This window comes from Salmo trutta, chromosome 9, assembly GCF_901001165.1.
Source record: "Salmo trutta chromosome 9, fSalTru1.1, whole genome shotgun sequence".
NCBI classification, from domain to species: domain Eukaryota; kingdom Metazoa; phylum Chordata; class Actinopteri; order Salmoniformes; family Salmonidae; genus Salmo; species Salmo trutta.
The window spans coordinates 16,751,443-16,767,787 of NC_042965.1; the positions used below are offsets into that span (position 1 = coordinate 16,751,443).

The 16,345-nt window shown below is 39.8% G+C and overlaps 1 protein-coding gene across 2 annotated transcripts in view; it reads left to right on the plus strand.

The window, feature by feature from the left end:
* The first annotated feature begins 1,225 nt into the window (after positions 1-1,225).
* The window catches only part of LOC115200050 (neuronal calcium sensor 1), a 40,937-nt gene continuing 25,817 nt past the window's right edge, over positions 1,226-16,345 (plus strand). The window contains exons 1-4 of one of the 2 annotated variants that reach the window (XM_029762735.1): positions 1,226-1,326; positions 2,239-3,132; positions 3,239-3,407; positions 14,251-14,275. In XM_029762735.1, coding sequence (XP_029618595.1) covers positions 3,344-3,407; positions 14,251-14,275 — 89 coding nt within the window. In that variant the 5' untranslated portion in view covers positions 1,226-1,326; positions 2,239-3,132; positions 3,239-3,343. Of the gene's footprint in view, positions 1,327-2,238; positions 3,408-14,250; positions 14,276-16,345 lie in introns of both variants that reach the window. The other variant, XM_029762736.1, reaches the window with a different exon arrangement.

A 16,345-nucleotide genomic window follows, 5' to 3' on the forward strand; every position in this document is an offset into this window, starting at 1 on the left:
GTTGAAACTGTCATACCATGTGTCTGAAGGTCAGCTTGAATCTGTGTGGCAGTTGATCAAGGAGCTTTCTCCACCATTCAAACAATCTTCTGCTTGGCTACAGTGGCAATGGCCTTTAACTTCTTGTTAACATTATGTACAGTGGAAACAGGAACATCAAGGTCTCTGGAGATGGACTTGTAGCCTTGAGATTTTCAATGCTTGGCTACAATCTTGTGTCTGACCTCCACAGATAATTCTCTGGTTTTCTTTCTTTGCAGTATACAGTGACACAAACAGGAGAATAAGTCCTTTTCTCTATTCAAACTGGTTGAATGAGTGATTTTCATATTGCAGGCACCTGCAACTCACCACATGTGAGTTCAATTCCAAAGTAAAGGAGAATCCCCTGCATGAAACTGCATAACCTGCATAACTACTTCTAGAAGGTGCCAATAATATTGTCTGGGCCATTTTATGATTTCTTTGTGCAATAAGCTAACATTTAGTAAATTATTCAGACTTTTTGGTTTTGTTCAACTGCAACCAAAGACATACATATGTGGATACCAAAATATTTGTTAATTTCAACACAACAGTTTTCTGGAAGAAATGGTGCAAAATTTGCAAGGGTGACAATATTTTTTTTAGGTACTCTTTGCCTGGTACAGTCAGAGTGTACCCCCTCTGCAAAATACCATTGACAGATCTTTTTGTAAATAATGATGATAAAACGTGTGATAAAAATGAAGAAATAACAAACCTGAGGGGGCACCTGCCCTTGTGCCCCCTATGGACATGACGTCACTAACTGTAATGACAAAGTCCCTCATCCAGAACATCACAGCACACCACTAGAGATGGCTCTCTCAAGGTGATGTGATTTAAAAGGAATCCCAGCTCCACTGCCGTTGTGCCTTTGACCAAGGCACTTAACCCCAAAAATTGCTCTAACTGCACTGCACCGCTGCTGACCCTGTTCCCCATTGGTGTGTGTGCTGGTTAATTAAGGCAGAGAACGAATCTCTGTTTCTAACCAAATGGAAAATAAAGTATCTATCCAGTTCTATTCTCTTACACTTAATTGCTGTTCATCTTGAATAATTTCACAATACCTCTGATTTACAGTTCGAAACAGACTATCGAAAATTGCACAGGAAATAAACGGTTAATAGCACATGTTGTCCTGAGGTTCAGGACTGCGATGTCAGGCGCCTCTGAATCTAGCTGACGCCAGTGGAAGAGACCGGCGGGAGAAGCGCGCTCTTTAGACTACAGAAGCCTCGCGGGAAAAGCAGATAATTCATCCATTTACAGTTAATTCCGGATGCCTGTCTGAAAATGAAGGTGAGTGTTTCAAAAGAAATCTGTCATCATGTCTTTCTGTTACAAGGGTATTATTTGTCATAGATAGTGAAAGTAGCTTTAGAAGTAAACGAATGACAGGTAACAAACCGAAGAGCTCAGCCTTCACCGTCGCCATATCCATTTCTGTTTGTGTTGCTAAGCAATAGCTGAATCCGTCTCTGCTACTGGTATCCTACTTTCGCAAACTGGTAGCCTACTTTTTGACTGTTTCGTTATTGAGTTGTTATTTTGTTCTAAGAAACATCACACAGCCTGGGTATAGTTGAAATATTGTAGTGAACTCAAACCAAAATGCAATGAGGAGTAAAATTATTATATGTAATTTAGATATGTTATTTTCTTTGAGCCTGGCAGAAAGTCTTAATGTTTTTGGATAATTGATATGCTAGATTGAATGACAGAGCAATTCCAAGGTAATGCTGAGACTTAGATTTTTCACTTTAAAATGTAGGCTATGTCAAACAAAAAAACTATGATTGCAAAGTTAAAGAAACCATACAACTCTATGCACAATGGACTACTTTTATTAATTACCACTGAACATTTTACCAAAGCACATGTACTTGAACAGTGCAGATGCAAAGTTTGGTAACAGAATGAAGATTTGTGCTGTTTGTTCCATCATTCCTTTACCAAACTTTGCATCTGCACTGCAAGAGCATTGTGAAGACTGCATACAGGAGCAGGGCTTTTCTCTCTCAACCCAATGAAGTCAAGCAAGTTGCTGTTTCAGTATTGTCTGTGAACTCGGCATTGAGAAGTGCTCAGCATTTGACACTGTCATTGGTGTGGAGTGGGTGAGATTCCAGGGATTAAGGCTTGCTGATGTTCACAGTAATCTTGCCCTCCTGGCACTGCCTGACCTTGCAACTGCTGTTTTTTATTTTACAGTGTCTGGGTTACTTGGGACCATGGAGCTGAGCAAACACAAGACGATGATTACTGTCACCACAATCACATGCATAGAGAAGACAGTTCTGGCCAAGAACAGAACAAACACAGGCATAGACCCTAATGCTTAGTGAGGAAAGGTGCCGTATTGTCCTGTACTGTACTGAGACTCAGGCCTGTGACACAGAGCAATTCCATTATTCATCTCCTGGCCACTGTGAAGCCAGGAAGGTTGGAGAATTATGAGTCAGAATGGAAGAGAAAAGAGAACTGTCACTCTATAAATCCCTCAGCCTGTAAACTCACTGGGACATTTTTATTTTCTCTCTAATTTTCGGTATTTTGCATTTTAAATGACAGTTTAAGTCGCAAAGACCTTTTGACTTTGTATTTTCTGCTGCTGTGTCTGAAGGAAGTCCTGCTGAGATCTGAGTTCAAGCCTGGGGTGTAATTGAAAAGGGAGCGCATCTAAGGCTGAGCCCTGTTCATTGTATTTCTTTTTTACCCACCCCCTTATCTCAGCTGTCAAGAGGGAGGATTCTCTTATAAGTTACCCGAAGCCACAGAGACAGTGGTGGGAAAAGAGGGTGGGAAGAAGATAAAGGCGGAAAAGGAGGGGTGAAAGGAACAGTGAGCTGAGTGTGAGGGAGTGTGTACACACAACCCAGAGACTGAGTGACTCCTGTAACCAAGGACAAAGGTAGCAACGCATCACAACGTCACTCTCGCCCACTGAACATTCTAAAGAAAGGGGAGGCGAGCACTCCGACTCTGAATCAACAGTCTCCCATTATTCAGTTCTGAGCCCCTGGGGTTGGAGTGATTGCCCTGGAGTGCTGAAGTCTGGGCACATCTTGGCCACATCCAAAGTGGACTGCACTGAACAGAAGCCTGGTGGGTGGATGGAGTTAAATTCTCTGCCAGAGTTTACTGTTCTCTTATTTCAGTGGTATAATTGCATTGCTTTCTTTAACTGGCCCATATTTGCATGTTTGACCAGCGAGGACTGAGGAGAAGACTGAGAGGGGTGTTCAGTGTGTGTCAAGGTGGAGCTGGAGGAGGCGTGGAGGAGTAACCCAAGGCAGTGAGGACAAAGGTACCCACCATGGGAAAATCAAACAGCAAGCTCAAGCAGGAGGTGGTGGAGGAACTCACCAGGAAGACCTACTGTGAGTGGCCTTTTTTTTTAATGTTATATCTTTTTTCAACTGGACTGAGATAGGATGTGGATTGTATAAAATGCAAATATTTTATGTTGGGATAACAAAATCATTGTAACATGGATTAATAAATAACCTATAATAATACATGCCTATTTCATAACTATGTAACAGCATTAAAACAGCATTATAAGAGCACTGAACCAAGTCTGATTTAGTGCTGGTGAATTTTCTAGTGTATTTTATGATGAGCAATATTGAATAAAATACTAAATGTGTACCTCATATGACCTGGTTTCCATGTAGCCTGTATAAGACATCTAGGCTTCTGTTTCTCTTAATCCTCAGAAACAACAGCACAAATTAAAGGCCCAATGCAGCTGTTTTATATCAATATTAAATCATTTCTGGGTAACAATTAAGTACCCTACTGTAATAGATGTATATTAACATGGGCAAAAATAGCTTTTTAAAAAACTATTTCTCAAGCAAGAATTTTGCTAGGACTGTCTGGGAGTGGTCTGCGTGGGGAGGGGAAAACTGAAAACTAGCTGTTATTGGCAGAGAGGTTTGGAACCGCATGGTGATGTCACCATGGAAACTCCAGCCCATGCAAACCTGCTGATTAGAAGGTCCTGTGTAGATTGTATTTTTAACAAGCAACTATCAGGAAATAACACTTATCACATTTTTCACACTTTTACAGTATTTGTTTCATCAGCTGTTACAATATGATAAAAAACATAGGAAAACAGCAATTTTACTGCCCTGGGCCTTTAAATGTCATCTCCTCTGTGGATATAGCCTAGGCTTCATATTTTTGGCTTGCATAAATATTTCTATGGTGTCACAAATTGTGATTAGTTCAGGTCTTTGGAATCAGTCCACTGGGAAGGAGAGATATATGAATATGCAGATGGAGTTAAGACTTTGGATCAGCAATCAAGCTGGTGGTGGTTTGCCAAAAGTTATGAAATATGGGCTTGATGGAGCCTTCATACATTGCCATTAGTATGCACATTTAGGCAAAGGTCCTCAAGTAGCAGGCGAAATAACACTATTTTCATTGTGTGCAATAGGTCACTTAGCCTAAGTCAGGCAAAGTGGACTGGAGGCATTTGCATCAATAGCAAGATAATCACAATTATGTTAATTAGGATCTCTAATCACAGAATGAACATATCCACATACTGTTGAAGTCGGAAGTTTACATACACCTTAATCATCTCAACTCAACATCATTTCAACTCAGTTTTTCACAATTCCTGACATTTATTTAATCCTAGTAAAAATGTCCTGTCTTAGATCAGTTAGGATCACCACTTTATTTTAAGAATGTGAAATCTCAGGATTATAGTAGAGAGAATGATTTATTTCAGCTTTGATTTCTTTCATCACATTCCCAGTGGGTCAGAAGTTTACATGAAAATGTTATATAGGCTTGAGGTCAGGACTTTGTGATGGCCACTCCAATACCTTGACTTTGTTGTCCTTAAGCCATTTTGCCACAACTTTGGAAGTATGCTTGGGGTCATTGTCTATTTGGAAGACCCATTTGCGACCAAGCTTTAACTTCCCGACTGATGTCTTGAGATGTTGCTTCAATGTATCCACATCATTTTACTAGCTCATGATGCCATCTATTTTGTGAAGTGCACCAGTCCCTCCTGCAGCAAAGCAACCCCACAACATGATGTTGCCACCCCCGTGCTTCACGGTTGGGATGGTGTTCTTTGGCTTGCAAGCTTCCCCCTTTTTCCTCCAAACATAACAATGGTCATAATGGCCAAACAGTTCTATTTTTGTTTCATCAGACCAGAGGACATTTCTCCAAAAAGTACAATCTTTGTCCCCATGTGCAGTTGCAAACCGTAGTCTGGCTTTTTTTATGGTGGTTTTGGAGCAGTGGCTTCTTCCTTGCTGAGCAGCCTTTTAGGTTATGTCGATATAGGACTCATTTTACTGTGGATATATGATACTTTTGTACCTGTTTCCTCCAGCATCTTCACAAGGTCCTTTGCTGTTGTTCTATGATTGATTTGAACTTTTCGCACCAAAGGACTTTCATCTCTAGGAGACAGAATGCGTCTCCTTCCTGAGCGGTATGACGGCTGCGTGGTCCCATGGTGTTTATACTTGCGTACTATTGTTTGTACAGATGAACGTGGTACCTTCAGGCATTTGGAAATTGCTCCCAAGGATGAACCAGACTTGTGGAGGTCTACAATTTATTTTCTGAGGTCTTGGCTGATTTCTTTTGATTTTCCCATGATGTCAAGCAAAGAGGCACTGAGTTTGAAGGTAGGCCTTGAAATACATCCACATGTACACCTACAATTGACTCAAATGATGTCAATTAGCCTATCAGAAGCTTCTAAAGCCATGACATCATTTTCTGGAATTTTCCAAGATTTAAAGGCACAGTCAACTTAGTGTATGTAAACTTCTGACCCACTGGAATTGTGATACAGTGAATTATAAGTGAAATAATCTGTCTGTAAACAATTGTTGGAAAAATTACTTGTGTCATGCACAAAGTAGATGTCCTAACCGACTTGCCAAAACTATAGTTTGTTAACAAGACATTTGTGGAGTGGTTGAAAAATTAGTTTTAATGACTCCAACATAAGTGTATGTAAACTTCCGACTTCAACTGTAGCCATTTAAATGAAGCCGTCCATTTTGCATATAAATATTGCTTTTTGTTCCTTCAGCATTTAGAACACTAGAGTTGAAACATTCAATTTGTGCTCACAGTATTGAGTCTAGTGGTGTGGTGGTTAGCTTGTAGCATTGAATGCCAGGTGTTGGGTGGGAGTTGACAGCCAATGGCTGCCTAATGACAGTTCTGTTCACGCGGTGGGCTTCACCACACCACAACCAGGGAAGGCTGCTGTGGCAGGAGATTGAAGAGCTGAGGAAGATTTGGCTTCGTGCTGGGATGGGCTGTTTTCTGCTCTCCTTTATCCAGCTCTCTCTTCTGTTTTCTCCTCTCTCTCTCTCTCCCTCCACATCCCCTAATTGCCCTATTTGAGCAGGGAATGGAACAGTATAATTAGGATCTCATCTCCTTAGCTTTGCACAGAGGGGCACCCAGCCTTTTCTCCCAGCATGAACACTCCCTTACCCCGCTCTCGTCTAATTTAGACACCCTATCATTTCTCCCCTCATTCCATCTCCTTTTCTTTCTGATTCTTCTTCTCCCTCTCCTGTTGAGAGGCTTAAATATTCTTCCTCTAACTTATAAATCATATCCTTTCTTCCTTTCTCATTGGAAGTTGTTTTCCTTGATCAATTTTGAGCCCAGGAAGTTATGGCCTGTTTTCAGTGCCATAATAAAATATTAAAAGAAGCTGGCTTACCCTACTGTCCTGTCCAAGGCACACACCCAAATTAGAGGAGGAGCACCGTCTGTGCGTTAACAATTTCAGGATGCAGTTCTGGAGATTGTGTTTTTTTTTTTTTTGCATCTAAGGTAATTTGACAGCCAGTCAAGTAAATCTCATAAGCAACGTTTTTACTCCTATTGCCAACCTCACTTTGATCCAATGTCAAGTTTGAGACATTCTCTTTTGACACTTCAAAGTAAAAGCCTATCTATAATTATACCAGTCTTACACATTTGATTGTGCGGGCAGAAAGCAGAGATACTTCCTCTGCTTGCCATTTTCTATTAGCTATTTCAATTTGCCAATTTAACAAGCATTTAATATTGCATGTTATGGCTTAAAACATACCCATATTTTAATGTAGGGGGCCACAGTTTAGCCTACTGTACCTAAAACTGAACAAGCCTAAATGGTTTTCCAAATGACTGGTCTGATATCATATGGAAAGAGGAATCCCAGTCAAATAACTTGAGGATGTAATAGGTGTTTTTGTTAGCCGTCAGACTCAGCTCAGAGGTTTATACTGACAGAGTGCAAGCTGGATGTGAGTAGGCCTGCAGGGCAAATGAGCTGCTAGCCCTGGCCTCACTGCTCTCCTCCCTCCTCATACGCTGATTGTATTACTGCCCATTGCCTTTGACTGAGTTACATAATCAAACTTGATTAAATCTCAGCCATGGTGAATTGCCTAGATTTTTGGACGGCATTGACTTTTGAGGCCAATTTAATGGCTTGCCTGACAGTCGTGAGATTGACTCTATAATTTATGAATATGTCACATGATAATTCTCTGCAAAGAGCTGAGCAAAGCAGTTATGTACATGTGGGCATAGGCTATACCCTCAGTGGAAATTGGTTGCATCATGTCTCTTTACTGCTCTTATACCTACTGCACCAGTCAGCCACAATACTGGACAATGATTCTGGTTCTAAATAGGCTAATAAAAATATTGTAACTAGTCTGTTAAAACCTCTACGGGATCGGTGTCCCCTCTACGGGACGCTGAGCTAACGTGCGCTAATGTGATTAGCATGACGTTGTAAGGAACAAGAACATTCCCCAGGACATAGACATGTCTTATATGGGCAGAAAGATCAAATGTAGCATAGTTTTGTTTGATAAAATCTATTTTTATATTCAAATGTAGGAACTGGGTTCTACAGTTTGAACCCCTGCTGTGTATGCACATGTCTTTTCTGTAGGGAAGCTAATTATCCATCATTTATGACATTCCTGGGAGTGTAATTTTTAAAATGTATTACCATATCATTTTTGTATGTTATCTATAGTTATGTACTTGAAAATGTATCAATTGACCAATTCAGCACATTTGGGTAGACTTGATACAACATTTTGAACAGTATGGTTCATTGGATCAGTCTAAAACTTTGCACATACACTGCTGGCATCTAGTGGCCAAAATCGAAATTGCGCCTAGACTCCTAAGTGATATAATGGCCTTTCTCTTGCATTTCAATTGGAACAAAAAAATAGGAAACACATCTTTTTCTTTGTATTATTTTTTACCTGATCTAATGTGTTATATTCTCCTACATTAATTTCACATTTCCACAAATTCAAAATGTTTCCTTTCAAATGGTATCAAGAATATGCATATCCTTGCTTCAGGTCCTGAGCTACAGGCAGTTAGATTTGCGTGTCATTTTAGGCGACAATGTGGAAAAAAGGGTCCAATATTTAAGAGGTTATTAAGAGAGAACAAATCGCCTGGCTGAGTCATTCTCACGAAACTGACAATTGACCCCATTATGCTCAAGTGTAATTTTTCCATAACTTTTCTTTAGAATCATTGAGATTAGGATCAGTACTTATCTATTTAATAATAATAATAATAATAATGTTTTTTTTTATCAGATATTATGTATTTTACCACCATTTCCACAACTACCAACACAAAAATGGTCATTACCGCAACAGTTTTCAAAGTCCCAAAAAGTAATAAACAAATCAATTTCTAATATTTTTTTACATTGCTCCCCTAATCAGAATAAAAATATAAAACATGTATTTCGTATTTTATCTCATTGCCATAACACACAACCTTTTTTTTTTTACTTTGTTTTGGTCATAATAATTTTTGTATACATGTCATTTTTTAAATTTTTATTATATGTAGACACATTTGAATAAAGAACAAAAGTCACATTAAGCAAAATTGTTAAAGTACAGTGCATTTGGCAAGTATTCAGACCTCTTGACTTTTTCCACATTTTGTTACGTTTCAGCCTTATTCTAAAATGTATTAAATTGTTTTCCCCCCTCATCATTCTACACACAATACCCCATAATGACAAAGCAAAAATAGGTTTTTAGAAATTAAAAAAATGGAAATATCACATTTACATAAGTATTTTAGACCCTTTACTCAGTACTTTGTTTAAGCACCTTTGGTAGCGGTTACAGTCTCGAGTCTTCTTGGGTATGACACTACAAGCTTTACACACCTGTATTTGGGGAGTTTCTCCCATTCGTCTCTGCAGAGCCTTTCAAACTGTCAGGTTGGATGGGGAGCGTCGCTGCACAGCTATTTTCAGGTCTCTCCGGAGATGTTTGATCGGGTTCAAGTCCAGGTTCTGGCTGGGTCACTCAAGGACATTCAGAGACTAGTCCCGAAGCCACTCCTGTGTTGTCTTGGCTGTGTGCTTAGGGTCGTTGTCCTGTTGGAAGGTGAAACTTCGCCCCAGTCTGAGGTCCTGAGCGCTCTGGAGCAGATTTTCATCAAGGTTCTCTCTGTACATTTTTATCAAGGTTTCTCTGTTCATCTTTCCCTCGATCCTGACTAGTCTCCCAGCCCCTGCTGCTGAAAAACATCCCCACAGCATGATGCTGCCACCACCGTGCACCATAGGGATTGTGCCAGGTTCCTCCAGATGTGACGCTTGGCATTCAGGCCAAAGAGTTCAATCTTAGTTTCATCAGAGCAAAGAATCTTGTTTCTCATAGTCTGAGAGTCCCTTATGTGCCTTTTGGCAAACTTCAAGTGGGCTTTCATGTGCCTTTTACTGAGGAGTAGCTTCCGTCTGGCCACTCTACCATAAAGGCCTGATTGGTGGTGCTGCAGAGATGGGAAAACCTTCCAGAAGGACAACCATCTCCACAGAGGAACTCTGGAGCTCTTTCAGAGTGACCATCGGGTCACCTCCCTGACCAAGGCCCTTCTACCGGGATTAATCAGTTTGGCCGGACAGCCAGCTCTAGGAAGAGTCTTGGTGGTTCCAAACTTCTTCCATTTAAGAATGATGGAGGCCACTGTGTTCTTGGGGACCTTCAATGCTTCAGACATTTTTTGGTACCCTTCCCCAGATCTGTGCCTCGACACAATCCTATCTCGGAGCTCTATGGACAATTCCTTCGACCTTTTTGCTTGGTTTTTGCTCTGACATGCACTGTCAACTGTAGGACCTTGTATAGACAAGTGTGTTCCTTACCAAATCATGTCCAATCAATTGAATTTACCACAGGTAGACTCCAATCAAGTTGTAGAAACATCTCAAGGATGATAAATGGAAACAGGATGGACCTGAGCTCAATTTCGAGTCTCATAGCAAAGGGTCTGAGTACTTATGTAAATAAGGTATTTAAGTGTTTTTATTTTTTATCAAATTTTCTAAAATGTCTAAAAACCGGTTTTCGCTTTGTCCTTATGGGGTATTGTGTGTAGATTGATGATGGAAAAAAGTATTTAATCCATTTTAGAATAAGGCTGTAACGTAAAAAATGTGGAAAAGGGGAAGGTATCTGAATACTTTCTGAAATTACTGTATATGTTTTATTTTTCCTAATATTTCCTAAATATTGGTGCGTTACGGTAATGATGAGCAGGTTTCAAAGATGAGATTGCATGTTTCTGTAGTGAGTGTTGCATAGTTTGCCATTGAAAAACGACTGATCTCTATAGACGGGTTGGTTGTTTAGCAACAAAACGTGTGTACACAGCTATGGGGCAAAACAGACGGGGTTGACTTAGATTGTTGACAACATGTAAGCTATATTTCATCTCCATTGTTTATTGAAAACAAAAATACATTTTCACAATGAGCACTTGTTGTCTCTCAAATGCATTGTTACAGTTGTTGGTTAGCTAGCTAGTGAATTTTAGCCATATTAGCATTGACATGAAATCAGTCAAAACACCTCAAAACAAGACATGGTATCAAGAACAAGATGAAACGAGCTGAAATTAGCCACCTACAATCCCCACATGGCAGTTTCTTGTAATTCTTTCTAGCAATCTGACCATCCAGAATCACAACAACACGTTGACTTCTTCCCAATGAAAGCGCGCACATCGTTTTCATGACGTTGTCAGCTAACCCATCTCAAAGATTCAGTAACTCAATATATCATCAAAGTGTGTCATTGTTAATCCCAAATGACTTGTATAATACAGCAATTACTGATCTTAATGCAATTGACAAAAATAACCCTTATTTCAGTATAGGTATAAGTACTGTAATTACATGCATGTATTTTTAATAAGTCAAAAGTGGACACATTTTATTTTACAATTTATCCAAGGTCTTTACTGGTAATATTGGTGTGATTGTTATATTAAGACGTGGATATTTTTGGTTATAAGGTATTTTTGATGTATATCTGGGTTGAATAAGATCCTATGGGCAAACGGCATAACACAATATGAGATATGGACCAAATATTTATGATATCCAACAACAAAATAGGTAAGTGTGAAAACAGGTACACATGTCAAAATTTAGTATATCCTCCTTTAATTAGTGGGGTTGATCTTTGCTGGATCACAAACTGTCGATTATGGCCTAAAGAAAATTAAATGGAGTTTATACACCCCATATTTCTTGATAAACCCTACTTAATCAAATAACTGTTTTTATAAAAATGTTTTTCATGAAATTTGATGGTATTTGAAGGAAACCAGATCAAAGTATTATGACCAAAGTATGAAAAATGACTTGCTTTTACATTACATTTACATTTACGTCATTTAGCAGACGCTCTTATCCAGAGCGACTTACAAATTGGTGCATTCACCATTGATAACATTTGATCATAAAGTTACTGGTCCCCCTCCCCCATGTCAAACACATAGATTAATTATTGAGGGGACAAGGTGACATCAACTTAACTCTCATTTAATTACACCAATGGTAACATGATATTCTTTTACTTAATTGAAATAAGTACTGCCTTGTAACCAACATCGGAGAAAACGTGTTTCCAGAGGGACGTGGTTTACATAGCTAGATAGCTACTCTACCGGTGCCAGAATTTGACTGTAGGATGTCAGCAAAACCCTATTCATCTATAACAAAGATACTTACAATAAGCTCCCTGCCAACTAAGCCTGTCTTTTCAAACTTCCTGGTAGTTAGCCATGAGAGAGAAAGTACTTTTCAGAATGACTATTCAGGACCTTCCCATTTAAGTAGTGGTCCTAGTAAATAAACAAAATTACCAACACAGCACATCCAAATTAAGGTTCTCATTTCCGAAACAGACCTAAAAATGGTGGGTAATGAGAAATTTGTGTTTCGGTAATGAGACCTCCTAAACTCAATCTGCAAATAATAGAAGACAGATGAGTCAGCAAACAATTGACCACATCACTAAAGCCCATTCATGCCACCATGTTGGTAAGTTAATGGTTCTCTGACTTTTCCCCAATTTCAGATTTTTTGCCATTTTAATAATGAGAAGGCCAAGTGGGGTAAAGGGGTTGTTTGAGAATAAGAACCTCACTCTGAAGGCATATAAGTGAATAGATTAATTTGTGCTTACCTAAGGACTACTCCTCTAGATGATGCATCATGGGTGAATAACATTTTATTTAAAAACTGGTTGGAGTTTTACGGGAACTTAAGCGTTGAGACACGTCCACAGACAGTGTTTTTATAAATATTATAGTTTAATGTAAACGTAAACTAGTATTCCGTTTTTATGATTTATGGAAAAACTAAAGCAACATATTTTGTGTTTTATTCAAACAAGTTAGGTTTTTCTACGATGAAATTGTCACCAGATCTCAACCCAATTGAACACTTATGGGAGATTCTGGAGCGGTGCCAAAGACAGCGTTTTCCACCGCCATCATCAACAAAACACCAAATTATGGAATTTTTCATGGAAGAATGGTGTCGCATCCCTCCAATAGAGTTCCAGACACTTGTAGAATATTTGCCAAGGTGCATTGAAGCAACGCCCTATTAAGACACTTTATGTTGGTGTTTCCTTTATTTTGGCAGTTACCTGTATTTATTAAGCAAAATACCCAAGAAAACAACACTGCATCAGGCAATGTAAATAAATAGCCTATCCTTTGCTCTACATGACAAGCTTCATTAAAATTTTGAATTAACTACTTAGTGGTGAAATGGCACTGTCTAGGTTACTGTTGAATGAAAGAGGAAAATTAAGAGAATGGTTTCTTTTTTTTTTGGTCTTTAAAATGAGGCAATCTTTCCCCAAAGGATATTTGTTTGAGCGTGTAGGCGGAAAGGCGGACACCTACTCTCAATTATATCATCCCTCTCCCTTTCCACTGGGAACTCATTCACTCACTGGCATGAGCTTGTACTTGGAAGGTTACAGGTATTCCTGGACATGACCTTTGCACATTCACTGTGTAAGGTTCAGGTAATATGATAGTTGTGACTATTCAAACCTATGAATTATTCCCTCCACAGACTGGATAAAGTCTTGCAGGACTCTATATATGATTTTTTTTTTCATCCAACCAATATGGTGACAACAACATTATGACCTGTGGCAGAGGGAACAGCAAAATATAGCCTGTGAACATTTAGTTTGTTGTATTGTGTGTAGTGCCTTAAGTAGCATCCTGTATAGAGAAAGCTACCTGTCTGTCCGAAGAACCACTGCTATGAGCAGTGTACCTTCAGAACGCCGTCACAGGACCCCCAGGTTTTCAGCCCTTGTTTTAGAGAGTATGCCCCAGGGTTCAGATTGTGAAAGGAGAACCATGAGAGAGTAGTTGATTAGATACTGGCAGATAATAATGCTGCTTGTGTGGGCATGATAACATGTCTCGTTACCCAAGCCACTCACCTTCCTGCTGAGTGACCTCTCTCTCTCTCTCACACACACAATGTGCTAAATTGACCTTTGAAATAATAATAATGATGTGGTCCTTGGGAGCAATGCAGCAGATTTGTGAATTCCATAGCTTCAGGTGTGATGAATCATTCGGTTTGTTAACAATATGTACGGAATTACACATTCCTCAGGGTGGTTCCAAATTGAGAAACCCCAGTGAAATCATAATTTAAATAGACAGCACTATTAATAATATGCTTTCAAGCCAGATACACTGTCAGTCCAAGCTGTACAGTCATGGGAATCTGTGATTTTCAACTGCCAATGGATTTGCCAAGTCATCTTAATGGTCTGATACATGGTACATTAGTTTGTCTCTTGCTAAAAACAGTTTCTTTTTTTCTTACAGTTACAGAGAAAGAGGTGCAACAGTGGTAAGTACATCATTTTAAATGACCCTCCAAATCTCCTTCTCCACACTTTGTATTTTACCCCTCTTCTCCCAAAAATTCTTCTAACCTATGCATTGCCCCTAGTCCTCAAATAGACTCAAATAGAACTGTAGCTGCCCATGTGGGTGATATTGACTGAGTCACCTGCAACATATGTTGTCTACTACATTTGGCAGATGTTCTTGTGTTAATGCCAGGTGCTCCAGGGGCCAGCTAAAGGCTGACTGCAGTCTGCAGGGCCACTGTGACTGGTCTGAACCTGAAGAGTAGGTCTGCTGCTCTGGGGGCTGAGAGCAGTGACTAGGGTGTGAGCTGGCTGGGCTGGTGGCCAGGAGCTTCCTGGGTTGTTGACTCATGTCTGACTGATGCTCCAACTCTGCAGCTGGGTATTAAGGCTTTTCTACAGAGGGAGTATTTCACTTTATATAGCCCTCTGATTAAATCCTCAATTTGATAGATCCGTGGCACACAGATATTGCTTCTGAGGTGAAATCCATGGGAAAAGTATTTAAGTAGGCTAGATAGTATAGTTCTACTGCAAAGTTAATTTCTCACACATTGCCTTGGAGACAGATGAGTTCTGAAAATAGAATGACTTTGAAGCCTGATAATAGTGAGACAGAGTGACTTTGGAGTCTGTCTGATAACACTGATACAAACACCTCCGTGATCTAATCCCTGCGCCTCCCAAGCCTTCTGGGGCTATTTTCAAGAGGGACTTCTGATAACAACAAAAAAATCGCTAGGTGCAAAGAGCATTCTACACTCTTTTGTGTTACTATAGCTCATAGCATTCCCTCCATGAGATTGTGGGCGTATCATCAGATTGCACCTTAAATGTGTTTCAGAGAGGGTAGCCGTATTATCATGTATTGCTCTCTGGCCTCCCACTACTCTCAGACTGCACTTAACCTACTGGCTTTGTGACTAAATAGGCCTACATGAACACAGACACCTCTCAAACCAGCCATGTCACAGATTTCCTACAGAGTCAGGGATTGGTGATATTGTTGAGGATGAAATCAAATCAAAGTTTATTGGTCGCATGCACAGTTTAGCAGATTGTCACGAATACGCAGGTAGTCAGGAAGCAGGTGCAGAAGGAGAGTTAAAAACAATGATTAAAGGCAAATTAACAAAACAGAAGATGGGTACTGAACACGAAAGCAAACCAATACTGCCTGATGACTGAGGCTACTGACGGCCAAATAAAGGGAGAGTAATCAAGGTGATGATGAAGTCCAGGTGTGTGTAATAATGGGGAGCAGGTAGGCGTAATGATGGTTGCCAACATCGGGGGTTAGTAGACCGGCGACGTCGAGCGCTGGAGTAGGCGTGACACATGTTATAGCGTGAGCAGCAAAATGCTTATGTTACTAGCTCCTAACAATGCAGTAAAATGTCAAACAAGTACACATATAAATACAAATAAAATAAAAATGCACGATCACCCCAATTAAATATAATATATACTGAGTGTACAAAACATTATGAACACGTGCTCTTTCCATGACAAAGACTGGCCAGGTGAATCCAGGTAAAAGCTATGATCCCTTATTGATGTCACTTGTTAAATCCACTTTAATCAGTGTAGATGGCCAGGTCGCAATTGTAAATGAGAACTTGTTCTCAACTTGCCTACCTGGTTAAATAAAGGTGAAATAAAAATAAATAAAAGATGAAGGGGAGGAAAAAGGCTAAAGAAGGATTTATAAGCCTTGAGACAATTGAGAAATGGATTGTGTATGTGTGCCATTCAGAGGGTGAATGGGCAAGACAAAATATTTAAGTGCCTTTGAACAGGGTATGGTAGCAGGCACTGGTTTGTGTCAAGAACTGCAACGCTGCTGGGTTTTTCACGCTCATCAGTTTCCAGTGTGTATCAAGAATGGTCCGCCACTCAAAGGACATCCAGCCAACTTGACACAACTATGGGAAGCATTGGAGTCAACATGGGCCAGCATCTCTATGGAACGCTTGAGACACCTTGTAAAGGCCATGCCCCGATGAATTGAGGCTGTTCTGAGGGCAAAAAGGGGGGGTGCAAGTCAA